This window comes from Anarhichas minor, unplaced genomic scaffold (genome assembly GCF_050575085.1).
Source record: "Anarhichas minor isolate MPS153535 unplaced genomic scaffold, ASM5057508v1 ptg000010l, whole genome shotgun sequence".
NCBI lineage: Eukaryota > Metazoa > Chordata > Actinopteri > Perciformes > Anarhichadidae > Anarhichas > Anarhichas minor.
The window spans coordinates 1,917,205-1,945,145 of NW_027466456.1; the positions used below are offsets into that span (position 1 = coordinate 1,917,205).

The following is a 27,941-nucleotide window of genomic DNA, read 5'->3' on the forward strand; positions in this document are numbered from 1 at the left end:
GAAACAGTCAGCGCCTCCTCAGTTAACACATTCAAGACCAGCCTAGGGAGAGAACGGCAACATCATCAAAGCCTACAACAATACATATTCTCCTACTAGTTCACCGTCCAGTCTCACGCATTGCGTTAATGCAACTAACAAACCTTGAGACTCAACGAATTTCGGATGAGGATCAAGCCACCACCTTGGTAAAGGGTGTAATGGGAAAATATGTCATAGTCTAATGTGAAGGTTTAAGGAATGTAAGTCCTAAAAGAGCAGACACCAAACTGTAGTTTCAGCAGATGACTTTAATTAGTTTAGTATCCAGGTGTCTTGTTATCTGTTATCATTATGCACTGTTTGTTTCTTCTTCGTAAGACAGAGACACAGAGAGGCCTTGATTAACAGAGATCCTCTGTTTTAAATACTTTTGAAGTCATTTGTGACGCGTTATCTGAAGTTGTAAGGGCGTAAACCTTTGCATGCAGATAAGATGTGTGAGGGTAAAGAATGTCTGTTCTGTCTCTGCAAATGGTCATTTTTATGTTGTCACAGTGACTTCAAAGGAAGCATCTGTTGTGAGTTTAAACTGATTAGTGTAAGGCAAACTGTGAACAAAAGGTATTTGTAAACAGGAGATAAAGCATCTTCCTGACTGTCTTAAATGATATACTAAGGCTCGAAGGATGACCTGCCTTTTGTTGTGTTCTTTGTGTATTCTTGTTAGCTAAGCAGATAACAGGAAGCTGTCTGAGCATAAAAGTCCATGCATTCTGACTGTTAGGGAGAGCACTGTTACAGATGACTGCGATGTGTCTGTGAGACTGTTCTCTTTGCTTGCAAGCAAATAAATTGACTTTACAAACCTTGATCGTTCATCAAAACTCTGTTTTACTTTATATTGATAGAAAACCTCAACTTTCTTCTCCCGACTAGTCATAAGAAATATTCCACAACAAATTGGTGTCAGAAGTGGGATAGGACTGACGTCATCCTCTGATGGCCTTAAAGTGCTTAGGCGTAGAGTCGTACACCAAATGATACAGACTCCCTCTCTGTCACTTTTTGCCTATCAATGGTGGCTTCCTGTTAATGACGCACAACGACTTTGTCACGCAGTAGACGCACGTGTCTCACCACATGCCGACCGCATGAACTACAAACATCTACACTGCACCTCACACATTTCTAGGGGACAAGATGTTTGCTATGAGGACAAGTTTTTTGAAGGCCTCAATGATGCAATTGCCTGTTCCACACTGTTTTGGTCTACTTATAGATCTGCTGTATCTGTTTCTCTGACTCCATCACAGAAAGAACTGTTTGATGTTCCAGATTCAGCTCCACACATCTCGCTGTCAAAAGGACGCGAGGATGAGTGGCGGGATTTGGGTCCATTCGTTGCACAATGCGAGGCGCTTACCGACTGGGAACAGACGCTGGATCCATTTGTCCTGCGATCACAATCTACAGGCTTCCACAGAACGTTTTGTGTGCTCTCATCACCAGCCTGCAGATCAGTCTATGTGTTTCATGAGCTTGACAAAGAAATTCAAACATTTTTAACTAAACCTGCATCTATTTCTCCCGCCCTTACTCTTGTTCCACAGACACTTTGGGCGGCGAACAAATATGACGTGGGCCTGATCAACAACTGTCAGCCTGTTGTTATCACTCCGCGCTCTGATTTTCGGCCTCACAAGCACCAGTACCCTCTGCGCCAAGAGGCCATTGACGGTATTACGCCTGTGTTTGATTCACTCCTGAAAGCAGGTGTGATTATTCCCTGTCCAGACTCTCCAGTCAGGACACCGATATTTCCTGTTAAAAAGATCAGAGATGCAGGCAAGCCTGTTGAATGGCGTTTCGTGCAAGACCTGAAAGCAGTAAATGCTGCAGTTCATGCACGTGCACCAAATGTGCCTAATCCTTACACTATTCTAGCTCAGATTCCTCCTGCAGCTAAATGGTTTTCTGTGGTTGACCTGTCAAATGCTTTTTTCAGTGTCCCGGTCGACAAAGACAGCCAATTTTGGTTCGCGTTCAACTTCAATGGTAAGCCATACACTTTCACCCGTCTGTGTCAAGGCTACACCGAGTCTCCAACCATCTACAATGATGCACTCAGAGAAAGCTTAGAAAGTCTAACTCTCTCACCAGGCTCTGCACTCCTGCAATATGTAGATGATTGCTTAATCGCAGCTCCTACTCAGGCACAGTGTCAGAAAGACACAATAAAACTGCTACAACATTTAGCACGAGAAGGCCACAAGGCGAGCCTATCTAAATTACAGTTTGTAATGCAAAATGTACATTTCTTAGGTCATGACATTTCAGGGGAAGGGAAAACTCTCTCTCCTAAAATAATCGCTTCAATCGTGTCGATACCAAAACCTAACACTAAAAAACAGATGATGTCATTTTTAGGCATGTGTTCATACTGTAGGTCGTTCATACCTAATTACTCACAAATGGAGCAGCCATTATCAAGTTTGATTCACGGTAAAAATCTCACAGCACATGACAAAATAATTTGGACAAAAGAAGGCCATTCGGCTTTCACACAAATGAAATGTGCTTTGCAAACACCTCCAACTCTAGGGTTGCCAGATCCGAACAAACCGTTCACTCAGACTGTAGATGAAAGACAGGGCTGCATGACCTCTGTGTTGCTACAATCACATGGTGATAAACTACGACCAGTTGCGTATTTCTCCGCAAAACTCGATCCTGTCGCTTCAGGCTTGCCACAATGTTTGCGTGCAGTGGCCGCGGCTGAAAAGGCACTCGCTGCCTCACGTGACATAGTAGGATACGCTCCATTAACTTTGCTCGTTCCTCATTCGGTGTCTTTGATTCTCCTCGAACAGAAATCGTCTCACCTTTCTGCAGCGCGATATTTGCGTTATCACACATGTCTCTTAGACATGCCGAACGTAATGGTCAAACGCTGTACTAATCTTAACCCTGCATCATTACTTCCTATTCCTGGTGACGGAGAGGAGCACAACTGTTTAGCTGAGCTCCAAGCTCAGTGCACTCCTCGTCCTGATTGATGGACACTCCGCTGCCCAATAGCGACATGGTAATGTATGAGGATGGATCTGCCTCTCGCGATCATACTGGTACTAATCTTGTGGGGTTTGCTGTTGTTTCGGACTCAGAAGTGCTGTGTTCAGGTTCTCTGCCATGTCACCTCTCAGCCCAGGCAGCTGAGCTCATCGCGCTCACCGAAGCATGTAAACTTGCTGAAGGTAAAACTGTTACAGTTCACACTGACTCTCGTTATGCATTCGGCGTGGTCCACGATTTTGGTAGTCTGTGGAAACACAGAAAGTTCCTTAAGTCTGATGGTAAACCTGTTTTGCATCACACTCTCATTGCTGAACTGTTAGAGGCCATGTTGTTGCCAACAGCAATTGCTGTTTGCAAATGTGCTGCTCATACAGGACACACTGACGTCATTTCAATAGGAAATGCATGTGCAGACGCTGCTGCAAAAGCTGCTGCTCGACTTCCAGTCCCCACTTCTTCTGCTCTCATGTCCTCATTTGTCTCAGCTCCCTCTTCTCTTACAGCTATGCAGACGTTGTCCACTCCGGAAGAACGTAGGCTGTGGTCAGCTTCAGGTTGCACATACACTGATGGACTGTGGTCAGGGCCTGATGCTAAACCATGTCTGCCTAAGCATTATTTCAGCCATTATGCTAAGTTGACACATGGGTTAGACCACGTGTCAAAAGGGGGAATGTTGAGTGCATTAAATGAGACATGGTTCACAAAGGGATTCACAGCATATGCACAAAAATTCTGTTCTGCATGTGTAACCTGCTCTACTCACAATGTAGGCAGGCCCGTGGCAGTGTCCAGCCAGGCTGCACATCCACCTCCGACACGCCCTTTTGAGCACATTATGATGGATTTTGTTGAGTTATCTCCATCTGAAGGTAAGAAACACTGTCTTGTGATGGTAGACATGTGGTCCAAGTGGGTTGAAGTTTTTCCATCGAGTAAACAAACTGCTGCAACAGTAGCAAAGGCTCTGATTTCTGAAATCATTCCCCGTTGGGGCATTCCTACTAAAATATCAAGTGACAATGGTTCTCATTTTGTCAATCAGGCCATTACAGAACTAAGCGCATACTTGGGTATCGACTTAAGAACACACTGTGCTTACCATCCAGCCAGTGGTGGTGCTGTTGAACGAGAAAATGGAACACTTAAGACCAAGTTAGCAAAATGTTGTGCTGACACAGGTCTGCCTTGGACAAAAGCCCTGCCTCTAGTGCTGATGTACATGAGAATGAGAAAACGAACACGAAGCAATCTGAGTCCTTTTGAGATACTGTTTGGTTTTCCTCCTCATGTAGGAACTGAAGCACCGAAGGCGCCACTTCCCTCAACCGCCTTATGCGAACATGAAATGTTAACATATTGTGCACAATTGTCCTCTGCTTTATCTAAAATAAGACAACAGGTGACTGCCGCTCTCCCGAGGCCAGCTGAAGGACCTCTCCACAAGCTGAAACCTGGTGATTTCGTGGTGGTGAAAGACTTCAGAAGGAAGCACTGGAACTCACGACGCTGGCTGGGTCCATTTCAAGTCCTCCTCGTCACTCAGACGGCTGTCAAAGTAGCTGAGAGGGCAACTTGGGTCCACGCGTCCCACTGCAAGAAGGTTCCAGAACCAGGAGACGCACCAACTGAAGCTACAGGTGAGCTCGCACCTACAACAAGTGTCAGCCAACAGGCACCACCGAGGGAGGAAGGACAGACGGAGCCACCAACAGAGGAGATGCAGTGATCACGGACGGAATCACAACGGGCAGTTGACCGACAGACGCTTGCGTGATCTGTGTTAACTGTCCCAACGCTGATGCCACGCAAGAAAGACGGCTGGAAGAGCCTCTTGACGTGTTTATGCCAACAAACACAAGAAAAGGAGCACGGTTAGATCCTCTACAAAAGGACGAAGAACGCATTTATTATTATTATAGCTATATTCATATTAATGCTTGTTTCGTTTTCATTTTATTCTGTATTATGATGATTTTGATGCTCAGGTCTAAAGACAGTTTTTTTGTTTTTGTTTTTTATTTTTTTATTCTTTTATGTTTACTGAATTGTATTGCTGGCTTCAAACAACCAGAGATCCTTTATCTCACTAAAACAGGTTTTCTTCAGATATCTCACATTTTGGGGTAATACTTCTGTTGTTATTGAAATGTCTTATAACATATTTTTACTATATTGTGTGATTACTGTATAATCAAAAGAGTGGAATGTAATGGGAAAATATGTCATAGTCTAATGTGAAGGTTTAAGGAATGTAAGTCCTAAAAGAGCAGACACCAAACTGTAGTTTCAGTAGATGACTTTAATTAGTTTAGTATCCAGGTGTCTTGTTATCTGTTATCATTATGCACTGTTTGTTTCTTCTTCGTAAGACAGAGACACAGAGAGGCCTTGATTAACAGAGATCCTCTGTTTTAAATACTTTTGAAGTCATTTGTGACGCATTATCTGAAGTTGTAAAGGCGTAAACCTTTGCATGCAGATAAGATGTGTGAGGGTAAAGAATGTCTGTTCTGTCTCTGCAAATGGTCATTTTTATGTTGTCACAGTGACTTCAAAGGAAGCATCTGTTGTGAGTTTAAACTGATTAGTGTAAGGCAAACTGTGAACAAAAGGTATTTGTAAACAGGAGATAAAGCATCTTCCTGACTGTCTTAAATGATATACTAAGGCTCGAAGGATGACCTGCCTTTTGTTGTGTTCTTTGTGTATTCTTGTTAGCTAAGCAGATAACAGGAAGCTGTCTGAGCATAAAAGTCCATGCATTCTGACTGTTAGGGAGAGCACTGTTACAGATGACTGCGATGTGTCTGTGAGACTGTTCTCTTTGCTTGCAAGCAAATAAATTGACTTTACAAACCTTGATCGTTCATCAAAACTCTGTTTTACTTTATATAGATAGAAAACCTCAACTTTCTTCTCCCGACTAGTCATAAGAAATATTCCACAACAAGGGTCTCAATACTCTAACGGGTACCTAATGACCTTTAGTAAAGGTAATGACCTTTAGTAAAGGTAATGTTTCTATTTAGCATAATCATCCCTCATTTATTTGCTCTGTCTGTGTTGTTTTATGAGCCTCTGTGTTGCATGTCTTAATAGTACTTGACAATGTAGTATAAGAGTGTCCTGAATGATGTTTAAACTTATATTAATATTCTCTCTTCTTTCATTGTTTCTGCATGCTTTGTAAAGGGTTTGTCATTTTTAACTTATATTCTGTTTTTAGGGTGACTTTGTGAAAAGTAGCCTAGTAGAGTAACACAGTTAAAGGGGAACTACACCCATTTTAAAAAGCCATACATGTTATTCATGTGGTATAAGACGGTACAAACATATTAGCTCAAATCTAAAAACTAGAGTCTCTGATGCCACCAAATAAAAAGTCTGCTCCATCGACAATGAATTGGTGTTATTTCAGTGTTGTAGATGACACAGAGAGCACCCAGATGTTTCAGTTTCATAACTGATAACACTACAACAGACCCTTTCATTGACTTTCTGCTGCTAGCAACAACTTGGGTATTAAAAAAAGAAAACAAACGTGATTTGGGTGATTAAAATTAGCCTCCCACTCATTGTCTATGGGAGCAGCTCCAGACAAGTTCACATCACAAGTTTGAGACTTACTTCTTTGGTTTCTGGCTTTGAGAGAGATGCTCTTACATGTTGATTTAACTTTTCTAGGCCATGGAAATAACACATTGGAATTGTTTTGTTTGTTTGTATTTAGGTGGTGTTCCCCTAGGTTGTGTAAGTTGATAGCCACAGTTGTGTTGTGTTTCGGTTGTGTCACACATACCTGCCCACGAAGTTCTCCAGGACCGAGCTCTTGCCTGCACTCTGGCCGCCCACCACGGCTATCTGCGGCAGGTGGAGGCTGCAGCTCTGCTGCACGCCGCTCAGGGCATCTTGAAGTCGGTTGACCAGCGGGATCAGATCCTCCATCCCGCGGTTGCCCATCATTACCCTGCTACCTGGGTCCTTTCAAAAACGGTTTCACTCCGGCTCTAGACTACGCGAGTATCTGCCATAGTTATTAGTGACTCACATTAGGCTATTTTCAACACTGTTATGTACATACACTATTTCAATACTCTTCTCGAGGAACGTTTGCCAACTTATTTTAAAAAAAAAGCTCCGTAACGTTAGCAGCTCGCGGTGGGTAACCGTTGGTGCGTCTTGTAACGACAGTAGCGTCCAAGTTTGTACTCACAGACCTCTTCAAGCCTCCGAAAACAGCTCGCTATAGACATTTTTATCTTTTTAAACCTCCGAACGTCCGTAGTGTGTCGTTTCCGTTAAACGTTTGGTACATTTGAGAAGATATCCGTTGAGTTTCGGTCCAAGGAAAAGAGGCGAAAACCCTCTACTCTTGACAGCTAACGGAATCGAGTTTTTTCGCGCATGCGCGGTAATCAGCAAGTTTTAACTCGGCAAGCCCCTTATGCAGAAGAGGGACAAACTTCATAGCCAATTCACTCCTTCTAGCCGACAAGCTATTTAAAATCCCACGCATCCAGCGTGTGGGTGGGGCTGCAACACTGCAACTGGAACCAGAGAGGAAAGATTCATCTACTGTAAATAACACTGCTGCATTCTCTGGCAATGGGGAGGGAGGAAGCAAGGGAAAGTGAAGCGTACTTTTAATGGTGAGATAATGCAAGTTCAAATATCTAACAACACTGGGGATTTTCTTTTTTGTAGAAGCACCACATTATGATAAAATGTCCTTTAATTGTGGTTGTATATGACACTGTATCAGAATACTTTTCATTACATTGTACTGAATGTCAAAGCACACACTCTCTCATATTTCAGTCTCTCAAACCGTCTTGACACATCTTTAAATCCCATCCCCTCCGGTCGCACAAACAAACTTCACTCCACTTTCAGGTCCTTTAACAACTCTGCGATGTCTATATGTGGGCGGCTGCTGCTGGTTCCGGTCCTGTTGGAGCTCAGCGCGCTCTGCAGACTCTTGGCCGCCTCGTTGAGGGATGGGAGGATGCGAGCGGCTCCACGAGAGCACAGCAGAACCTCGTTGACCTCCCCTTCCACCTTTCGAGAGAGGATGGTGGGAAACGCGGCGCTCACACGCTCCCGCACGCTTTTCCTCAAGACCGAGTCACGACACACGAGGTTCAGTATGAATACACCTGGTCCAATGGCAGGAGGAGACGGAGGTATTTTTGTTATTAATTATATACTTATTTTACAAGAGGGCATTGTTTTTCTATTGTTTCTTAAGGAGGGCTCCTGGGTTCAAGCCAAATAACATTCTGTAGATCACAGATTTCAAATCCTGGATCTCAAAAAGGAAGAACAACTTTCTATTCCCTCACAGAAAAGGGACAATTAAAAAATGGTCTTGACAAATCAGATTTTTTTGAACACAGACTTTGATGATCCAATATTGAGAAGATTTCTGTTGCCTTCTAACATGATTTGAATAAGGGTGCAATCTTTTCATTTTATAAAGGCCTTATTATCAAAACAAATGCAGAGAATACATGAAAGAAAATAAGAGAGAAGGTTTTTTTTAAATACCGTACCTCTTGGGGTTAGCAGTCTGCAGACTTTCTGCAGGATCAAGGGTTCTACAAAGGCAGCAGGGGGACAGCTCATACCCACAGTACTGTCTTTATTGTCGACATCGAACATGATGACGTCAAACAAACGACCGCCTACAGAGAAAAGACATAGCCCACCACTTCCTGGTTAACTTATTCATCAATGCAGCCTTACTTTTACCTGCCCTCTCCTCCTTCACTCACCTTCTTTCTCCAGGGCACAGATGCGTTCGAGGCCGTCTCCGAGAGTGACGGTCAAACGCTCGTCTGGTCTGAACCCGAACCATTCCTTTGCCACCTGCATCACAACAGGGTCGAGTTCTACCACCTCGACGGTAACGTCGGGCACAAAGTCCCGTAGGAACTGAGGCAGGCCTCCTCCACCGAGCCCCACCAGGAGCACTGACACTGGGACGTCTGAGAGGGAAGAGATGGAGGGGATGAAAGTGAAATCAAGATGCTGCGTATGTCAGCATTTCCTCCTGCCATCTTCTACGAACTTAACAAGACTGTAGAAAACAGGTTTGAACTGACCTTTGTTCTCTGGCGTGCCCACCCCAAGCACTGTGAGGCCGGCCACCATGACTTCATGGTGAGCGCAGCAGAGGAAGCCGCTGTCCACTGACAGGGAGGTGGAGGATGTTGTTGGAGCAGCCGTTGGCTTGATCTTCTTTTTGTTTTTCTTCTTGTGACTTGATGCTGCGGAAAACATAAATATGAATTCCTTTCATCAGTCTACATCTACGTTTTCATCGATTAATCGAACTTTAATTGTACAACATCTTTCATACAGGTGAATGCAGTTCAAAGTGCTTCACGGATGACCGAGAAGCCGTTACTGGAGAACGAGTGTGGGCCGTGAAAACAACAGAAAAGACAAAAGCAATTCGAGAATTTGAAACCAATGCACGTGGGACAATAAAATGATAAAAATGTAATAAAACAGAAGTAAAAGCTTTTATAACAATAGAACATCTTGAAATAAGAAGTAGATTAATAACATAAATACAAATATACAACATAAATACAATAAAATAAGTGAATCAAATAATGTAAAAAGGAGAATATAAATAATAAAATAAAATTATAAAATAGGTAGTTTTTACGTTTAAAGATTTCAGCTCTTCCAGCCGCTCTCAGATCCTCAGGCAGGCTATTAAGATATTATAATATTATATATTGTGTATTTTTCCTTTTTATTGTTTGTTTGTTTCTGCTATTATTGTTTTATTCAAATTATTTTGTTAATATTTGTTGTTTGTTGGCTTCTTAGTGTCTTGTTTTTATCTTTTTTATTGTTTTCAGAATAAAATAATACATACATAAAACACAAACAGTTGGTGGTTATACAAAAGGATATTGTAGATGTCCTGGCAGAGGCTCAATGATAGTTTACAGTTAACTTTAATTCATTAAATTAATCAAAGGTTGCCAAACTTTCTTGACGAAATGTACCTGATTTTCTCCAGGGGTAATACGTTCCCTATCTCCTTTAGCCACAACTAAACATGCATATGCGTTGTTGGTATTGCTGAATTGTTTATTATATTGTTTATCATAAAGAAAAAGAGAGCATAACAAATCACAGTGAACAAGGAAAAATAACTGACCGGTATTTGAGGAGACGAGGCGGCTCTCTGACTGGACGAGGGCAGCATTAGAGAGGAAAACGAGCCTCCTATACAGCTCCCCGTCTTCTCCTTTGACGTTCTCCACACAGTACTCCCCGCTCAGCTCGCTCACACCCCTGCTGACCTCCTCCCGCCAACCCAGGTTCCCTCCAACTGACAGAAACGGCACCTGAATAAGGGACGGAGCAGCTCAAATGAACACGCTCACGCACATTTTAACCCAAAAGGATTGCCTGTGTGTGTTTACCTGCTGGTTGGCTGGCATGCCCGGTGGAGCCAGGTCCATCACCATCGGAGAGAGCTCTGACTGGACAGCCTGCATGTCTGTGTACTCCTGGTTCCGGTGCATTGCCGCAATAACCAGGCGCCGAAAGTTAGCGCTTGCCGCCAGCTGCCGTCGTCCCTCACCGGAGCTGTACAGCCAGGCCGTCTCACTGCCTTGAGGCACTGACAGGATGAGCACAGGGGAAGAACTAAATACAACCAGTGTGATTTACAAAAGAGGGAATAAACATGAGGCGAGAACAGGAGAGCTCACCGATAAAAATGGCAAACTGGTTTGATCTGGGCACCTTGGCCCCTGGGGGACAATCCTGCACTGTGAGAGTGTATCTGGGGAGGCCAGTCTTGGCGTGGCAGAGGGTGAGAGAGAGGTTGGAGCTGGCGTCTGTGCTCGTGCGGAGCCTCTTTTTCAACACAGAGTAAGCCTGATGCTCCCGCACGGCCGACAGCAACTCTGCTACCCGTGCGAGACGCGTCGGGGCTCCATCTTCCCCGAGACACATCTCCAGAATGGGCGTGGGCATCGGCTGGCGAAACTTGGTGCAGACCAGGACAAAGACGGGCAGAGCGAAGGAGTCCTCTTCTTTCCCGCTTTCCTCCTGCAGGCAGTGGAGCCTCACGGCCCACCCCAGCTGGACAAAGTGCTCCACGGCCAACTTGATCACGCTCTCCTGAGCCAGCGTCACGCAGACGTACCGCCCACCGACGCTTAGCACGCGGCCCACCTGCAGAAACAAGAACACTAATGTGACGGGAGTGCAAAGAGGCACGTTGAGGAGTCTACAAAGACCCTGACCCACTGGTCTCTCACCTCGGTGAGCATGCCCCTGGCCAGTGCTCCCTCTTCTTCTGATGCCATGGCATCCAGCGTGCCCTTGTCCAGAGCAGCCTGGTAGCTGGCCTCCTCATAGGGAGTTTGAGTGGCGTCCACCTGCTGGAAGGTCAGGCCCGGCCGGCGCTCGGCGTTTCTCTGGTTCATATGGGTCACCACCGTCTCGCTGATGTCAATATTAGTGAGATGTTTGTAGCCAACATCGTACATCTGTTCACTCAGCTCAGAGTTGCCGCAGCCGACCACCAACACCTGAAGGACGCAAATACAAAACACTGTTAATTCATCAGTTATTGTCATTTGCAGTGGTGGAAAGTAAGTAACCACAATAACTTAAGTTTTGAGGGGACTTGTGCTTCATTTAAAGTTTTTCCATTTTATGCTAAATTATATAACTAGGTATGTATAACTGTCTATATAAGACATTATTATTATTATTCAACACAATTAATTAGCACATTACTTTGATGAAAGTTAAGCAGACATGTCAACTTGCTACTGTATTTGTGTCAGTAGGACACAAATAAACTAGCAAGTGGATGACAAGTAGTTTTAGTTAACTTGTCAACACAAATAGTTTTTGCTGTATTGACATGTATAGTAGTGACTGTTCTCTTTATAGCTACTGAATCACAGCGGGTATTTTGTGTGTCGCTATAGTTATCTCACCTTATCTTGGACCTTGATGTATTTGTGCAGCACGCCGCACAGTTTGTTGTAGTCTCCGTACCATTCAAAAGCCTTCTCCCCGCGCTTCTTAAAAAACCTCTCCCAGTATTCCGCGGAGCTGAACTCCTCGGCTGTGCGAGGTAAAAGACTCATTTTCGGCTGCAGGGTGGTTTACAGTTCTCCAAAACCGCTTCAGTTCACCGTCACAGTCTGTTGACAGCCACTTGTCCACATGGCAGTCACTTTTTGGGTCGGACAACATAGCTGGCAGCACTTGTCGCTGATTGGTGGATTTCCCCAAAGGGCGGGGCTAATCCCTGCCCGGTGATTCGCTGAGGCTCTCGGAGCTGATTTTATTGGCTGTTGCTGAGCCGGAAGTAGTTGGTCCGATGTTGTTAGTCCGCCGGGTGTCGTTCAACATGGCGGTGCCTGCTGGGAGGTCTGTGGTCTTCGTGACTGGAAACGCGAAGAAACTCGAAGAGGTGAGAATGAAACATTTTATATCTGAGACAGAGGGTACGTTAACGGTTGTGCTGTCCTGTTTTAACCGTTTCAGGCCGGATATACTTGAATAATTATGTATTTGTGCTGTTCCAGACTATGCTAGCTAAATATAGACAGTGAGCATGAGCTGTAAATTAATACAGACGAAATCCCTCGTTTCATTTGTCCTGCTAGATTAAATCTCATTTTTAAAATCACTTCCATTAGGTCATTCAGATCCTGGGAGACAGGTTTCCCTATAAACTAGTGTCAAAAAAGATTGACTGTAAGTATCAAAACAGAGACCACCAGTAGATTCAATGCCTGTCATCATCGCTCACCCAAATATTTCTTCATCCAGTGCCTGAATACCAAGGGGAGCCAGATGAGATTTCCATACAGAAGTGTAAGGAGGCTGCAAGGGAGGTACAATAACTACACTATCGTACAAGTGAATGTTCTGTGTGTGCACGACTGAAACTGATGTATTGTATGTTTTTCACCCTCAGATTGATGGGCCAGTCATCGTCGAGGACACCTGTCTGTGTTTCAAGGCTCTGGGAGACCTGCCTGGTCCTTACATGTTAGTATAATAACGTCCACGTCAGCCGAGCAGTTGTATCTTTAACAGTGGGAATGAATATTCATACATACAACTTAACTTTGTTTTTGTAGAAAATGGTTCCTGGATAAACTCAAGCCAGAAGGTAATGTTGTAAAACACAGTCGAGATGTTTGAACGGAGACATTTAAAGCAAATACAGCCTTTTTAATTTTAGTGAAATGTTCTGTTGCAGGCTTGTACAAACTCCTAGCTGGGTTTGAAGATAAATCAGCGTGGGCTCTCTGCACTTTTGCTTTCTCTGCTGGGAAAGATGAACCAGTACAGCTGTTCAGAGGGAAAACAGAGGTCAGAGTCTCTCTCAAACTGCCTCAGTGTCTGCCTGCATGTGTGTTTTTATTTATTTTTTATGATAATCCATTCACTCGTTCCTCTTGTTATTTTAAGGGACACATTGTGGAACCCAGGGGACCTCGAGACTTTGGATGGGATCCCTGTTTCCAGCCAGATGGATATGACCAAACGTAAGCAAAAGACTGCATGAAATGTCCTGTTCATACCACAAGGTAGAGCCAGAGATCAACAAACTTTCAGTTTAGAAATGAATTGAGCATTGCAGATAAGTTCATACAACGAATTACATCACTGCGACAATCCCTTTCACCCTTATTTATAACTAATGTGCTGAGAATAAGGACACATCCATACTGACTTGAACTACTTCCTTCTGATCTGCAGCTACGCTGAACTGCCCAAAGAGGTGAAGAATACCATCTCTCACCGCTACCGGGCGCTTGCTGCCATGTCTGAGCACTTCTCTCAAACCAACGACACCTCACCTCAGGGCAAGAAGAAGAAGAAGAAGAAGCAGGAGGATTAAAGAGTCATTTTAGCTTCCGAATCTGGAGCGAAATGTATCAAACCTTAGAATTTAACAATGCAGAGGATTATGAAGACATGTTTTATGGTTGGGTCAGAAATGTATGGCAGATGACAGATTTGTGATCACAATGACTACTTCTATAATCTGTGGTTGAAAATGTGCTGCATGATATCTTTTTCTTATTTTTAATAAACCTATTTTGTGTGTTTTGTGTTCCTGGTGAAGATTTCCTTTTTTATTTATTTGCAACATCACAGATAAATGACTGACATACAGATCGGAAGGTCCGGGAGGATACAGGTTAACGATGTATAGAATCCTGAATAGACAGATGTACTGTAGATGTGCATGGGGAGGAAGATGAGGGCTGAATAATCACTGGAAGGAAGCAGCTGTGTGAAGTCAGTTCGGGCATAAAAGTAATGAGGCATTTACGGCAGCAGTGATGACAATCAGACTGCAAGTTGAAAGGAAAAAAAGAGTAAATACACAGAAATGAATAAGGGGAGAAAGAAAATTCAAAATAATCATTATGCTAAGATATCTTGTTTGTGCAAGTATATGGATGTTATGTTTGAGTTCATTGTGGCTCGACCTTGTTTAACATTTCCATGTGTCGGTGGTTAGAATGTTTAAAAATCATGAAGCATGTTAAAAATCTTCCAGATAATTCGGGAAGGCACCGGAAAATTGTTGCAAGACTGGTTTCATTGTTCCATAGTGGATACTTTAAAGACAACCGCTTGAGTTTTGGCTTCCAGAGACTGGCAAAGGTAAGACTTGGAGAGAAGCATAAATCACAGAAAGGAGGGAGAAGGGTTGTGATGAGAGCAGCAGACAGGGAAGGATGTTCAGGCTGGAGTCCAGAGAGAGAAAGGTGGGGGAGGGTTCAGTACAAACACAACAGTGAGCAGGGGAGCGTGGGTAATAAATGACCCTGGAGCTGGAAGTCTCTTAGCAGGAACTATGCATACACCTGTGACTGATGTCTCCCAGATGTACTGAAAATCTCTAAACGCACGCATTCCGAATGAGACCAGAAGACAGTAGAAACTACTAATATTAATGGCAGTACCACTTGTGTGTTTTATCAAATATTTCCTCTACTTTCAACACAGATTTAATGACACATGAAGCTTTTCTTATTGTGTATAAGAAAACATTTCCACCTGCTTATGGATAATGATACTCTGCAAGTAAAAGTGATGCTTCTTGAGAAGAGAGGTGCTGTAGGTCGTGAAATGACTGAGACCTATCATTTTTTTGGGGGGTGGACTTGCCAGAAAGTAGCAATTAGTTGTGAGAAGTATTCTGTCTTCATCAGGGAGACTTCAGTTCACCTGGCAGCTGAGACGGGTTCCAGACTTCAGGTCATAGGTCAAAGACATCGCTATGGAGGCATCCCTCCTTTTTTCCTCTGTGACTGAAAGTCAACAGTTAACTGTCAGCGCTGCAGCATTCAGTGGAGCCTGTACAGTATGTATTTCAGATCCTTTTAAAGGCTTTAATTGTCAGCTAAGAAGGCGTTTGAATTGTTGAAACAAACCCATTTAATTTCTCTCTATTCTTGCAGCTCTTGTATTGCTCACTTTTAAGGCCTTGCTCTAAATGCATCTGACTTATTGACCTGGTATGTGCCCTCTTGATTAACACACCATGGAGCCCTGTTGGTTACTCACAGGTCATCTTTTGTAACAAAAAAGGCTGATCAGGCTTCTGTTGCAGAGCTCTCACACTATATTTAACTCTACCAACTGAACTAAGACACATCAAGTCTATAGCTTCTTTTAAATCTCGTCTTAAAACTTTTCTGATCGTGAAAACCTTTGGAAATCTTTGATATAGTTTTATTTATAGTTTTTATTTCTATTTATTTATCAGATTTATTTTCTTTACTTCCTCTGTGCTCATGTGATTTGGCTTTATTCTAATGTATCTGCCTTTTTTTGGTTTCTTTTCTTTTGTGAAGCATTAAGAAAAGTGCGATATAAATAGTATTTTATTTTATCATGTGATGGCTGGAACAGCTCTGGTACCACATGACTATAAAAACTTGTTGAAATGAACATAAATATATATTTTAATATGATACATTTACTCAGTATAGTAAAGACACAATATGACGTTGCTAAACGCTACGGTAGCCCAGTAGCCAGGCTGTAATGGGCTGTTTTTAGGACCTGGAAAACGCTTCAAGTCCTTAAAGCCTCAATAATCGTCTCCTGACGTGAGCTTGAGGTCAGGTGCCTGTTCCTAAAACCCCTCGGGTCTGAGAGACGGGAATCTTTTCAGGCTTTACAGGAACCAACAGCAGCATGTTTATCCGAGGGAGTCAGGAGGAGGCTTTGCTGTTGTGTTACTGTGGATGTTGTGGTTGATGAAGGAATGTGCTCCATCCGGGATCACCGACAGGAAAGGATGCCTGACTTTATGAGACCCTAATCCCGAGGATGAGAAGGGATTGATGTGGCTTTTTGGGAGGGGGGGGGGCAGACTTGTATTTGTTATTCAAGATTTACCTGAACTACCTCGCTGTGATGAGTTTTATGCAACAGCAGACTCAAGTTTCCTCGAATAACAGCACACATAACTAAGGAAAAGTCTTCAAAGCAGAAGTTAATGAGGGTTAATTTCCATTCCATAAATTTCACCAAACTCATCCAACTGAATGAAGCCGTTCCAAAAAGTTCTTCACAGTTCAGGCTAATGAATTATTCCACCATGAGAGCAATAAAGGATGGAAACAGTTGACCTAATACATATTCCTGCTGGGACTGTCCTCCTCAATTCTCACTGTTTATGACTAAACTCAGGTCCGTCTGAGGACACTGAGGACTCTATGAATATTAACTGTTCTTGAGGGAGTTTATAAGTGGAAACGCAGCTCACCTTTAACCTTCTGACTTGAATTGGCCATCACTTGTGTGTTTTTATTACTTTCGTACTGTAAAATATATATATAGGAGGTTAGAGCGGAGTAGCACGAGCTGGCTGGCTGTGGGTGAATATTTAACGTTCCGTTAGGGGTTTGTGCTTTACAGATACTGTCGAGACTCTTCTCTCAAGATGTTTGTATCCAAGAGTAAAAACACACTTTGGGATGGTGGAGGAGAGGCATGAGTGAGTAGGAGGAAATGCTTGAGTGAGTAGGAGAACTGGAACGTGGAGGGAAACAGGAGCAGAAAATGTGCATGTCGATGACATTATGTCTTAAACCCTCATATTTCGCTCAGGTTCAGATGATCACATAAAACAGAAATGCCTTACAAAAAAAACACGACAAAACCGTGAAGTGTTTGGTCATCAATTCATTTTTTAGATGTCAGAAAAACATCAACATCAAGGGCAGAACAGTACACATGTGTCAGCGACAGGGAACCACCACACTAAGGAACTTTCAGGTTGAGATCCAAAGCCTGGTGGAGGCCTGCTTCTTACATGGATCAGTTTAAATGTTCCTGGGACTAAATCAAGGCCCCACGCAGAGAAAGAAGCAGTTGCTCTACCCAAACAGTCCCGGGTTGTGCAGAGTCAGAGTCTGCAACAAGCGCTGGAAGTCCTGCACCGTCCACGGCTCTCTGTGCGTCTCAGCCGAAGCAGCACTGCTGCTGTCAGGGCTGATCCCCTGCGGGTCGTTGAAGGTGATCAGCACGTCCGTGGAGAACTGTGGCAGGCGGAACAGACCCAGGTGGAGGGTCACTGTGTTCCTCGCCTCTTCGTTGAATTTGGATACACACTGCGTCCCAGTCAGCATCCAGGCGGAGCTGCAGTCTGAGAGGGACAGCTCAGACTTGGACATGTGCACAACACTTGTGACCTCAAAAGCACCCGGCTCCAGAGCTTTGTTGCTGCCCGCGATGTCCTCAAAGTGATACCTGGCGGCGTCTCGGTCCTCCACCTGACGCTGGTACTCCACCAGCTCCACGATCAGGCTCTGGTCGGTGTGCTCGTGGGCGAACACCTCCTGGTTGTCCGGGATCTCCCTCAGCTCACTGGTGTCTCTGGCGCTGTGGGGGAGGACGGCCGACAGCGCTCCACCGAACAGAGGATGAGACCCAGCGACGCTGCCTCCAGCACGCTGCATCTCTCCGAGAAGACCCGGGTATGAGCTCCGGAGGAACAGCAACAAACACGGGGTCTGTTTTTAACTGTCTGTAGTTACAGAAACACACTATATCTCTGTTTAAAAAGAGAACAATGATTCAGGAAAACATAATAATACATCTGTAAATGAAGCGTGATAGACAGATAGCTTACCAACTAAGTCGGAACTCTCTTCCGGTGAAAGTTTTATTCTTCTTCTACATTATCAATAGAGGCACGCTTGAGCATGCGCACTACTGCCATCTACAGGTGAGGCAAACATACTACATACACCAAAAAAAATAATATATATATATATATATATATATATACACACACACATACACACACACACACACACACTGTATATACAGTTGTATACAAAGAGATTACAGTAAAAACAAAGTGAGAATACAAGCAACAAAATGCCCAGGGACTGCAGCTGCAAATTTGCAAAGATGGTTAGATTTACAGAAATTTCTATAAATTTGCTAAAAACTGTATAAATAAAGAAATAAATGAAATAGTTCAACTTAAAATAAGCAATAAAATATAGCATGAATAAATTATAAATTAGAGTAATTGCAAATGAATAAACTGAATGTAAACAGGAATGTAGTAAATGCATGATGATATTAAAAGACCAAGTATATAAAGTGACAATATAATGGTAAAAGTTTCAAAAGTAAAAGTACTTAAACAGAACAATGGCTCTTTGAGTGGTATATAAATATATCTCATAATACTTATTTGTTTTTCTTCTATTCTATAGATCTACGTTTCTTGATTTTTGCAATACTTTCTTTTATCTTTCATATTCTAATTGTTATATAAATGAATAACTATGAATTATAATTTACAGACGTTTAATATGTCAAATAGTTTGTTGTGTAAAAAAATACAAAATAATTCCTTTTGCCATGAATTAGAATAGAAGTAAAGAGTAGCATAAAATCGAAATACTCAAGTAAAGTAAAAAAGATGAGGGTTGACGCTGAGAAACATCTGCAGCGGCTCCTCTCCTCCTAGTCCAGCTGTTTGTGTTCATTTCCTGGTCAGCTGATTCAGACGAAGGAAAGACAAGCGGACCGCTAAGCTTCCATGATGAGAATCCTGTCTCTTCGTCCGGACAGCGCTTAAAAATGAAAGCGACGAAACTGTAAAAACCCGAAAACACCTGGATTAATACCCGAGTCTCTGTGTGTCTGTGTCTACCAGCATCGAGCATCGGATCTCGTGGGGAAACATCAGGTAGCCACGTTAGCATCATTAGCTTCCATAGCATCCTTAGTTTAGCTTAGCTGGGTAGCTAGGTAGCTAAATGTGACCTGAGCTAGCTACATTGGCAATTCGGTTAGCTGTGTTGGCGTTGATATCGGTCCACTTTGACTTAAAATATGCTGGTGTAGTAGTGTAATAGTTAAAGTGTAGTAGACAGCGACACTCTGACGTATTTAAATGTATGCTAACAAACAGCTAAAGCAGCTAACAGCTGTGATGTAGCTAGCTAACGTTAGCTAATTGGGATCATCCCAGGGTCCTATGTTCCTTGGACATGTGTGTCTCTTGATATTAACTATTATTATCACGCAAGTTTGAGGCGCCAGTTGATAAAACTGTTTTACTGTGATTTCCACATATTGACCCAGGGAAACGTACAAGAAACATTTGATGGAGGGAAAAAACATTGCTTAGAACATAAAACTCTTGAAAAGGTCGCCATCATTCTCATATTAAGAGGATATTGTCTTGAGCTGAGGAACACAGGACCCGTAGCTTCTATTCCTGACACCAGCTGAGCTCCTGAGATTTGATATTTTCAGCACCGGCTCCTTTAAAGAGTCCTTGTTTGGACGTTAATACCATTACAGCAGTACTAAAAATAGCTGTACTTTGCTCAATGAAAGCAGCATCTTCTCTTCTCCAGGAGGATGACACATTGCAATCCATATATTGATTGTTATCATTAATGATCTACAGTCTTGTAGTCATCATGATGCAATTCCCTCAGTTCTTTTGTCCGAACCTGACATCATGCTGTCTGTAATTGTAACTTTAATACGAATCCAATTCTGCTTTTTTTAAAATGGATTCTAGCTTTTAAAAACTCCTCCTTTTGAAACCCTAACATGATGGAGTTGGCTTCTCTTTCTGTGTCTCTTCTTCTCGCTGTCGCTGCTTCAGAGCGAGCGCTGCCCCCTGCTTCTCTTCACCTCTGTTTACTGGAAAGTTCCTCTCTTCTTCTGGCTACCCAATGGCCTTTTTTTCCATATCGCAGTGCCAGAAAAGGACGCTGCTGAGAAAGCCACAGTCAGACTGAACTGGATTCAATGGTATAAGTTGTATTGAGAGAGGGGTGTGTGTGTGTGTGTGTGTGTGTGTGTGTCTGTGTTTCCTCCCCCTGGTGACAGACGGGCCTGAGGATCACATGTTGTTTAGTTCAGTGTCACAGAGGCACTTTATTGAGGCGCCGTTTTGTTTTGTTGCACCGTTCCAAACGATGTTTGGAACAAGTAGCACCCAAACACGCACTCAAGGGAGTGTAATTGGAAGAACAGCATGTTTTCCACATCCGATATGGTCGAGTTTTTTTTCACCCAAAGACACACAGAGCAATGATGACATTTCCTTTCATAGCTAGTGAGACTCAATGTCTGCTCCCGCCAAGAATATGAGGAATTAAGACCTCTAAATAGGACGTCTTTCTTTACCGACAATGAAAGGGAGAGGAGAGGATTATTATTTCTTACACAGCTGGCATAACGGAAGAACTGCTTTCTTTACATGTTCCAGGAGGTAAATATTAGATTGCAGAGGAAATGAATGAAATCAGCTCTCCTCAGTTTGCTCGACCAATAATTCTCCTTAATGCAATTGTTGCTGAGCGAGTTTAGATTTTGGGTCTTTGTTCATACACTCAATGCTAAGATAGTTGTGGTTAAAACCTGCAAGTCAAATCACTCACTTCTGACCACCAATATTAGAGTACTCTCATCTAGCAGGCCGCCATGTCACAAGTAACACTCATGAGCAGCAGGACCATTGTTGTTGACTGTCCACATCATGATCTTCTACCCCCCACCCCCCCTGTCCCACAGAGGGAGCCGGATCGGGAGGAGCAGCCTGAAGACAACATGCCCCCCAAGTTTAAACGACACCTCAATGACGACGAGGTCACGGGATCCGTTCGCAGCGAGAGGGTGAGACACACAGGAGGAGGGAGGGGCTTATTGTTTTGTGTTACTTAATGACGACACATAAATTGTTTGTATTACGCCATTTTGCGTGGAGAACCCTTCACCTCCTGCGGTTCAAACACACTGCGGCTACACACCTGTGTTTACTTGTTGCTTGATTGTGTGACGTGACCCATCACCGACATGTTAACTGCCACCATGTGTCCTGGCATGCGAACACAACCGCAAAATCTAAAGGAGTCCATAGGGTTATGGAACAAATATGAAACCACCAAAGCATCCATGTTGGCTGCAGACAGTCAAAAACAGATGTTGATAGCAGATGCAGGTTTTGCTTTAAGATGATTCGATTAGTATTTGTGGAAAAAGTGAATGAAAAATGAGGAAATGCAGAAAAGAGAGTGAACCTTTAGAAGGAGGTTAAGTGAAGAAACTCCTGTAGCCAAATGTCTGGTTCTCATCAAAGTGATCACCCCCCCCCCTCCACCTCCACTGATTCTTACCTTCCCTCCGTCCTGTTTTCTCTGTGAAATCCTCTTTCTAGCGTGTTGAACTGGGATCAAAGCTAAGCTTACTGGGAGACTTGCATAACAAGTGGCTCTCTTTGGTGCCTCACCTCCTGCCCTCTGATAATAACTACCAGTCCTCCCTCACGTCTCCAACGATAGACAGTGAGTGTCGGTGCCTCGACTTGTGAAGTTCTTCATCATATGGTCACCATTCCCTCGGCTGTTTTGCAGACGCCAGTGCATTACATATTTACTGGCACAATATCGGCTTGCAGCTGTCAACATAGAGCATCTGTGTTTTTTCTCTCTTAGCTCTTTATAGTGGCATGAGGTCATGATTGAAAAATTTAACCAAAACTACTTCTAAACTATGTAGTTTATGCTGCTCCTGAACTAATGGACCAACGCACTGAACGGAGGCACGACTCCCGCTTTACTTAGAAATCATTCTTCCCCGGTAGCCGGAGTTTTACCAGAGTTTTTATTGAGGTTTGTAAAGCAGAGCAGCAACAGTCTCATTTTTTTAGTACGTCATCACAACGTAAGTGCACTATAATAGTGTAGTGTAAATGCTTTCGGCTACATCTGCCCTCTGAGGATAGACAGAAAAAGATTCTATCGATCAGCATTCATCTGGAGTGCCAGGAAAGTACTCCGTTTGGACGAGATGCTCTTACGGCAGCGTGTTCCTGAAATACATCTGAATTAATTAGAATCATAGTTCAGTATTTAGAACGTTCCCTTATCTGACCTCTGACCTTTTCCTCTTGTACAGAGGAACCTGCTGGAGGACGACTCTGATGAGGAGGAAGACTTCTTTCTGTGAGTTTGTTTAAATTCTATTAAGACACAGAGTACACTAAATAAATCAAATATATTTTAGTACACTTTATCTAGAAGACGAGAGCAGTCATACGAACATATTTTGACACAAACAGCGAAATAAGTCGTTACAGCTGAAAGTTCACATTAAATTGGTCACTCTGGCTTCATTAATACCTGTTTTCCAGGCGAGGACCCACGGGACCCAGATTTGGACCTCAGAATGACAAATTCAAGCAGTAAGTATGAACACATTCCTCCAAAACAACTACAAGTCAGAGGTCAGAATAGTGTTGCCGGCACTCTTGAGTTTAGGTGTCGGTGTTACACAACCGTGGCTCGTCGTGTTTACAGGTTTTATAGCGGATTGTGTAAGAGAGGCCGGCCGCCGTGTGCAGGTCGTTGTGTAACGTTCCCAAGACCTCCGCGGTCGGTTTCCACCAGGTCATTGTTGGGACAGAGTCGTTTCTCCCAATCGGTGCATACCTGACCGTTAGTCATTGCTGTGAGCACCTGAAACAAATCAGAGCTCCACGGTAAGGATTACCCACGGCAAATAAAAGGCCACGTTGGGCTAGTAAATCTAGCTCACTTGCCCGTTTCGGGTAATAAAGAATTTAACATTCTTTTTTTTTGCGGAGCCGATGATGGAAGTAGCTTAAGAGTGAGCCATCTCACTTCTTTTGAGAGTTGCACATGTGCATCACCCAAATGGGCACAATGGACGAGGTTTATGTGCTGAAGAGTTTGGTTACTGAGAAGCTTTACGAGTATACGGCCCCAGGAATGTTTGCACATTACCCAGGCTCCTCATCTCAGTCTGTCTCTCTCTCTGGGTGTTTATGTGCCTTTATGTGTTTATGTGTCCATGCTTCTCTATGTCCCCCTGTTCCTGATTTGTTGTAGTTATGGTTTTGCATGTTTAATATTACCGTCTTCAACGTGCAATCAAGCTGAAGTCCAAGACTGATCATTTCCTGCAGCTCCTTGTCCGAGACAATCAGTGTTAGAAAAAACTAATTCCTTCGTCTTGTATCTCCCTTATGAGCCTCTCTGCTTATATTTATGTATGATTTCTCTGCCCTCCCTCCAACCTACGCTGCATCCTTCAAAGAGATAATGCTAAGAATGACTTGGCAATAAGAGTGACTGAAGGGTAATCTGCACTTGTCATGCCATGCTACCGGGAGTAAAGCAAGGATCTGAGCATTATTCTGCAGATACTAAACAGGTGCAGGCAGATCATTGAGAGGATGAAAACCATCTGACAGGCTTTGTATTGCCTGCCAGCTGGACCAGGCTGGATAGAGAGAGGATGAAATTGTTGGGAAGACAGGTGCTTTGTGCTGTGGTGGGTTACCCCAAAAGAGAAGATCAGTTTAACAAATCGTACCTTTTATCATTCACGATTGATTTCTATCCTTTATGTCTCGCACCAACTTGTGTCCTCAGGGTGCAGTCGCAGGTTGACGAGGTGATCGATGTGATGCAGGAGAACATCTCCAAGGTGATAGAGAGGGGCGAGCGACTCGACGACCTGCAGGACAAGTCGGGTGAGTCACAGCGGGTTCGTTTGTGCTCGTCCACATGCTGACACAAACTCTACAGGGAACGTCTTTTATTTTAACGGGTAGTTTCCACAGGGAGCTCACAGATTGTTTGCACATGGCTCTGAGGATTGATTCTCACTGTATGTAGGCGTGATGAGGCCCAATGATCTTTAATGTATTTAAAGTCATGCAATGAAGGTTTGGGTAATGCCCTCAGCTTCTAGTGAGATCTCAGACCTGCATACGAAATGTTCTGCAAATACAAAATTCAATCAACAATAGACAATATGCTTCATAATATTTGGAGGCTATGTCCAAAAATGCGGCACTATGTACCAACATGCACTAAACACATGCACTGATGGCCCAGTTATGTCAACAAAGAACAGAGAAGCTCTGATAACAACACACACACACAGAGTGAGAGTGACTTCATCCTCTGCTCAGGTTACTCAACGACATCTTTACATAAACCAAAGTTGTTTGCTGCTTTATTAATGCTCTGAATTCCACATATCGCACCTTTAAACAATGGAATTAGTCATAATACGAAGGAAACAAACATGACATTAGGAAACTGATGAAGCTTGAGGAATAACTCACGTTACACACACGAGGGAGCACAGGTCTGGTCAGTTAATCTTTACTCCGAGCAAACAGAGTAAAGATCCTCCTAGTTATGAGAGCGCTGATTGAGGGCAGATTGAGCTCACCTGTTTTTCACCTGTGGCTCCTCCCAGAGCTCGTCAGGGTCATGGCACACTTTCAAAAATAGAGGCAGATTATTCTTTTATTAGTAGACTCATCAATTAATTGACTAATCATTGCAACTCTATATTAAACCCTGCAGAGATACGTAATGTATGTCACATATTTTAGTTGAAAAAAAATCAACAAAACATCCCCTTTGTGAGTAGTAGTGCTGCGTGCGTGTAAATACACACAGTTTAAAGTAGACTTTAAAGGTGCTAATGATATGTCCAGGTTTAGTGTTTTACCAGGTGTGTGTCTGAGCTTTTAATAGGTCTCACACTCTCCCTCACACTCTTTTGTGTGCGTGTGTGTGTGTGTGTGTGTGTGTGAAATCTCGCTCAACTTCACACGCATGCAAGGCTTTTCAACAAGACACACACGTCTTCTTCTACTTCATAAGATGAAAAGATGAGGCTGAAGTGTCTCATCTCAGTCTCATCATGAGCTCCACACAGATGTTATATAACTGCTTCTCTCTGTCAGGTCGACCAGCCAACCAAGACAATGACGCACATCTGTAACACATCTGTTTGCGTGAGCCTTTGTGTATACGTGAGTTTCGCTGTATTTGTTGGTCCGTGTGTGGCTGATTGCGTGTCTCTGCCGTGTGTGTGTGTGTGTGTTGACCTTTATGCGATGGACACGAGCAGTTTGCTCTCCGATCCATGTGCAGGCGAACCTGTCGTTAAAACTCCTGAAGATTAACAAGCATCTTCTCAGAAGCCTCCCCTCTGAGCGCTTCTCTTTGTAGCGGTCGACCGGTCGTTAACAGGCACATGGCCGTGGGAACGGCCGACACATGACGGAGACAAACACTCCACAGAGGGACCAGGGGCTCGGACGAGAGCAGCGCCGAACGCTCAGGGAGCTGAGACCTTCCTGTTAACTCGCGTAAACAATCCAGTAGACGACGGTATCCAAGAAACAGAGCGGCAGCGTGGGCGAGCGTTTAGGAGAGGGACATCACGACGCGGACAGACGGGAGGAAATGTGTTTAAACTCGGCGGGTTGTTGTTCACCGTTAAATGCTAAACTGTTCATGGGAATGATCTCACCAGCAGAGCTACGGTGTTGCATAACACGTTGTAACTGCACATGCACAACATCGGAGCCAGGCAGTTCTGAGTCACCTCATCCAACATCAAAGGCTGAACAATAGCCAGGTTTTTGTTTACGTGGTGATTAACAGATTTCTTTTTTTTCTCCCCTCTTCTCTAATTTATTTTTCCTCGTCCGTGCTGCGGTCCCGTCGCGTCCCAGAGAGCCTATCGGACAACGCGTCGGCCTTCAGTAGCCGAGCCAAACAGCTGCACAGGAGGATGTGGTGGAGAGACATGAAGGTGGGCTGTCTGTCTGTTTTATATACGTGTGTGTGTGTGTGTGTGTGTGAGACACACCTTCATTGTGTCTCTTTACTCGCTTGCACTCAGAGGTTTCCAGTGTTGTGAGGAATGTGTTGTTTCTTCCACAGATGAAGATAATTATCGCCTCGGTAGTTGTTGCCCTCCTGCTCATTATCATCAGTGAGTATTAGACCCAACACTCAAATGGACATAATGTGCAGAACTTGTCGTTAAATATTCCTTCTCTCTCTTTCAGTTCCAGTGATCATGCGATATCGCTAGTGTTTGACGAGGAGGATGAGGGAGAACTGTCCTCTTCCTCCCCCCCCTCCCCTCTCTCTCTCTCTCTTCTTTGCACACAGTCCTCCACTCCAGCTAGGGGGCGCCAGCCAGCCTCCCACACCCTCCCCAGTGTCAGCCTGCGTATACCCCTCAAGGGATCTGGCCTCAACTTGCCCCTCAGTACAGATCTCATCATTTGTATTTCCACATAAATCTGCTGTGAGATCAGCACTGAGGCTCACGGTTTGATCCCTGGTTTGAAAGTAAAGCTACAGATAAGGGAACGCGGGACATATTTTAAGGCGGTTTGGGAGAAACCGCCGACTCTCAGCCCCTCTAGTCTAAGTGAAGGAGTGCTCCATGCCATGACACATATCACGTGTAGGGTCTTTGCCCTGACAACAGGAAAACTCCTGCATATTACATAGATAGTTTACTGTAAAGGGGATCTATGCCAACAGTCTCTCTTAGTGTAGCTGGTCTGAATCTGCTGCAGCAGCCTCGTACAAAGGCCATAAAGGGGCTTTTAACATTTAGCGAATGAACCTCAGACGTCTACCCACGATTCCTTGTGTGAGAGCGTTTATAGGGGACCCTTTGTGAACACGAGCACACCAGAACACCAGGCTCATCTGCGTCGTCAAAAGTGCGGCTTCTTTTAATCATTCTGGCAGGAAAGTGATTTCACTTATCAGGTATGTTTCCTCATCAGTGCAGATGATCGGGGAAAGGAAGGTCATCGATTCAGACGGCATCCTGAATATTATTCTCCTCCATAAATCACCGCTTTCCGTCTGCCCCTTGGTAGCTTGTTAAACTACGGCAGGACGGCGTCGAACCAAAACATCCAGGTCATGAATGTCTCCTCGGCCTCTCCGGACCGCTCGCCTCCCTCCCGGCTTGAGCTGGGCTCTGGGGCCCGTTGGGTCGCGGCCGCGCTGCTTTCATGCTCGTGACAGATGGCTCTGTTTGGTTTTAATGCTTCTTCTGTCTTTACTATTTTTCCTTATTTATGCCGGTCGCTCAATGTGATGTTTGTATGAACGCTGGTATTCCCACAGAACTGTTATATTACTTTGAAGCAGGGGTAACTTAAGAGATGCAAGTTAAACGTCTCGCTGTGAAACAAACTTAGGTGTCAGTGTGTTCTGGATTAATTAACTGTATAACACATTGGAGCTCTACACTGTCATATCTTTTGTTGATGTAATTTATTTTAGCTGTAAATATTGATTCTGTAATGATGTACAATACTCTCTGCATTGCATTGGAAGACTGATATAATGATCCTTTTTGTTCTGGAATAAAGTGATTTTAAAGGGCACCGGTGTGGTTTCAACTGGTTTTAACTGGTTTTCCTGCGAGGATGACATCAGAAAAGTGAGGATGGGGGGAGCAATCGTAGGGAAAGTTTGGTTGATGGAAAGAAA

At 43.8% G+C, this 27,941-nt stretch overlaps 5 protein-coding genes across 11 annotated transcripts in view; 2 read left to right on the top strand and 3 right to left on the bottom strand.

The window, feature by feature from the left end:
* The window catches only part of dnm3a (dynamin 3a), a 28,319-nt gene extending 20,851 nt beyond the window's left edge, over positions 1 to 7,468 (bottom strand). For 2 of the 4 annotated variants that reach the window (XM_076087439.1, XM_076087438.1), the window contains exon 1: positions 6,860 to 7,462. In XM_076087439.1, the coding sequence (XP_075943554.1) occupies positions 6,860 to 7,023 (164 nt within the window). In that variant the 5' untranslated portion in view covers positions 7,024 to 7,462. Of the gene's footprint in view, positions 1 to 6,859 lie in introns of all 4 variants that reach the window. The other 2 variants (XR_012953058.1, XM_076087440.1) reach the window with 2 other exon arrangements.
* Positions 7,469 to 7,686: 218 nt separating this feature from the next.
* mettl13 (methyltransferase 13, eEF1A lysine and N-terminal methyltransferase) lies at positions 7,687 to 12,287 on the bottom strand. The gene is made up of 9 exons (XM_076087441.1): positions 12,045 to 12,287; positions 11,355 to 11,627; positions 10,800 to 11,268; positions 10,509 to 10,708; positions 10,241 to 10,430; positions 9,165 to 9,329; positions 8,835 to 9,047; positions 8,613 to 8,744; positions 7,687 to 8,216 (listed from the first exon to the last, which is right to left on the bottom strand). The coding sequence occupies exons 1-9, from the start codon at positions 12,195 to 12,197 to the stop codon at positions 7,939 to 7,941; spliced, it is 2,073 nt and encodes a 690-aa protein (XP_075943556.1). The 5' UTR covers positions 12,198 to 12,287; the 3' UTR covers positions 7,687 to 7,938.
* Positions 12,288 to 12,405: 118 nt separating this feature from the next.
* itpa (inosine triphosphatase (nucleoside triphosphate pyrophosphatase)) lies at positions 12,406 to 14,185 on the top strand. Its single transcript, XM_076087448.1, has 8 exons — positions 12,406 to 12,526; positions 12,756 to 12,813; positions 12,889 to 12,953; positions 13,037 to 13,110; positions 13,203 to 13,234; positions 13,325 to 13,437; positions 13,537 to 13,613; positions 13,828 to 14,185. Exons 1-8 carry the CDS (start codon positions 12,434 to 12,436, stop codon positions 13,967 to 13,969), a joined length of 654 nt encoding a protein of 217 aa, XP_075943563.1. The 5' UTR covers positions 12,406 to 12,433; the 3' UTR covers positions 13,970 to 14,185.
* A 3,080-nt stretch (positions 14,186 to 17,265) lies between these two features.
* rangrf (RAN guanine nucleotide release factor) lies at positions 17,266 to 18,336 on the bottom strand. 2 transcript variants are annotated; one of them, XM_076087449.1, is made up of 2 exons: positions 18,230 to 18,336; positions 17,266 to 18,151 (listed from the first exon to the last, which is right to left on the bottom strand). In XM_076087449.1, exon 2 carries the CDS (start codon positions 18,054 to 18,056, stop codon positions 17,475 to 17,477), a length of 582 nt encoding a protein of 193 aa, XP_075943564.1. In that variant the 5' UTR covers positions 18,057 to 18,151; positions 18,230 to 18,336; the 3' UTR covers positions 17,266 to 17,474. The 2 variants fall into 2 exon arrangements, with proteins under 2 accessions (XP_075943564.1, XP_075943565.1); XM_076087450.1 differs by having other exon boundaries at positions 17,266 to 18,143; positions 18,230 to 18,271.
* Positions 18,337 to 19,103: 767 nt separating this feature from the next.
* vamp4 (vesicle-associated membrane protein 4) lies at positions 19,104 to 27,835 on the top strand. Of its 3 annotated transcripts, none has more exons than XM_076087453.1 (9): positions 19,104 to 19,306; positions 20,240 to 20,388; positions 21,154 to 21,255; positions 22,537 to 22,583; positions 22,772 to 22,822; positions 24,036 to 24,136; positions 26,147 to 26,226; positions 26,358 to 26,409; positions 26,486 to 27,835. In XM_076087453.1, the coding sequence occupies exons 2-9, from the start codon at positions 20,386 to 20,388 to the stop codon at positions 26,509 to 26,511; spliced, it is 462 nt and encodes a 153-aa protein (XP_075943568.1). In that variant the 5' UTR covers positions 19,104 to 19,306; positions 20,240 to 20,385; the 3' UTR covers positions 26,512 to 27,835. The 3 variants fall into 3 exon arrangements, with proteins under 3 accessions (XP_075943568.1, XP_075943569.1, XP_075943570.1); XM_076087454.1 differs by having other exon boundaries at positions 20,334 to 20,388; XM_076087455.1 differs by lacking the exon at positions 20,240 to 20,388.
* Positions 27,836 to 27,941: the final 106 nt, after the last annotated feature.

What these genes read in the sequence shown, in the direction of transcription:
- mettl13 (XM_076087441.1), bottom strand. Translation starts at nt 12,197, where the DNA reads ATGAGTCTTTTACCTCGCACAGCCGAGGAGTTCAGCTCCGCGGAATAC. An exon ending in GCATGCCAGCCAACCAGCAG is followed by an intron (nt 10,431 to 10,508) that starts GTAAACACACAC and finishes TCCCTTATTCAG; the next exon opens with GTGCCGTTTCTGTCAGTTGG. An exon ending in CAGACTGCTAACCCCAAGAG is followed by an intron (nt 8,217 to 8,612) that starts GTACGGTATTTA and finishes CCATTGGACCAG; the next exon opens with GTGTATTCATACTGAACCTC.
- itpa (XM_076087448.1), top strand. Translation starts at nt 12,434, where the DNA reads ATGTTGTTAGTCCGCCGGGTGTCGTTCAACATGGCGGTGCCTGCTGGG. An exon ending in GTAAGGAGGCTGCAAGGGAG is followed by an intron (nt 12,954 to 13,036) that starts GTACAATAACTA and finishes TTTCACCCTCAG; the next exon opens with ATTGATGGGCCAGTCATCGT. An exon ending in TGTTCAGAGGGAAAACAGAG is followed by an intron (nt 13,438 to 13,536) that starts GTCAGAGTCTCT and finishes TGTTATTTTAAG; the next exon opens with GGACACATTGTGGAACCCAG.
- rangrf (XM_076087449.1), bottom strand. Translation starts at nt 18,056, where the DNA reads ATGCAGCGTGCTGGAGGCAGCGTCGCTGGGTCTCATCCTCTGTTCGGT.
- vamp4 (XM_076087453.1), top strand. An exon ending in GATCCGTTCGCAGCGAGAGG is followed by an intron (nt 21,256 to 22,536) that starts GTGAGACACACA and finishes CCTCTTGTACAG; the next exon opens with AGGAACCTGCTGGAGGACGA. An exon ending in TGTGGTGGAGAGACATGAAG is followed by an intron (nt 26,227 to 26,357) that starts GTGGGCTGTCTG and finishes TTTCTTCCACAG; the next exon opens with ATGAAGATAATTATCGCCTC.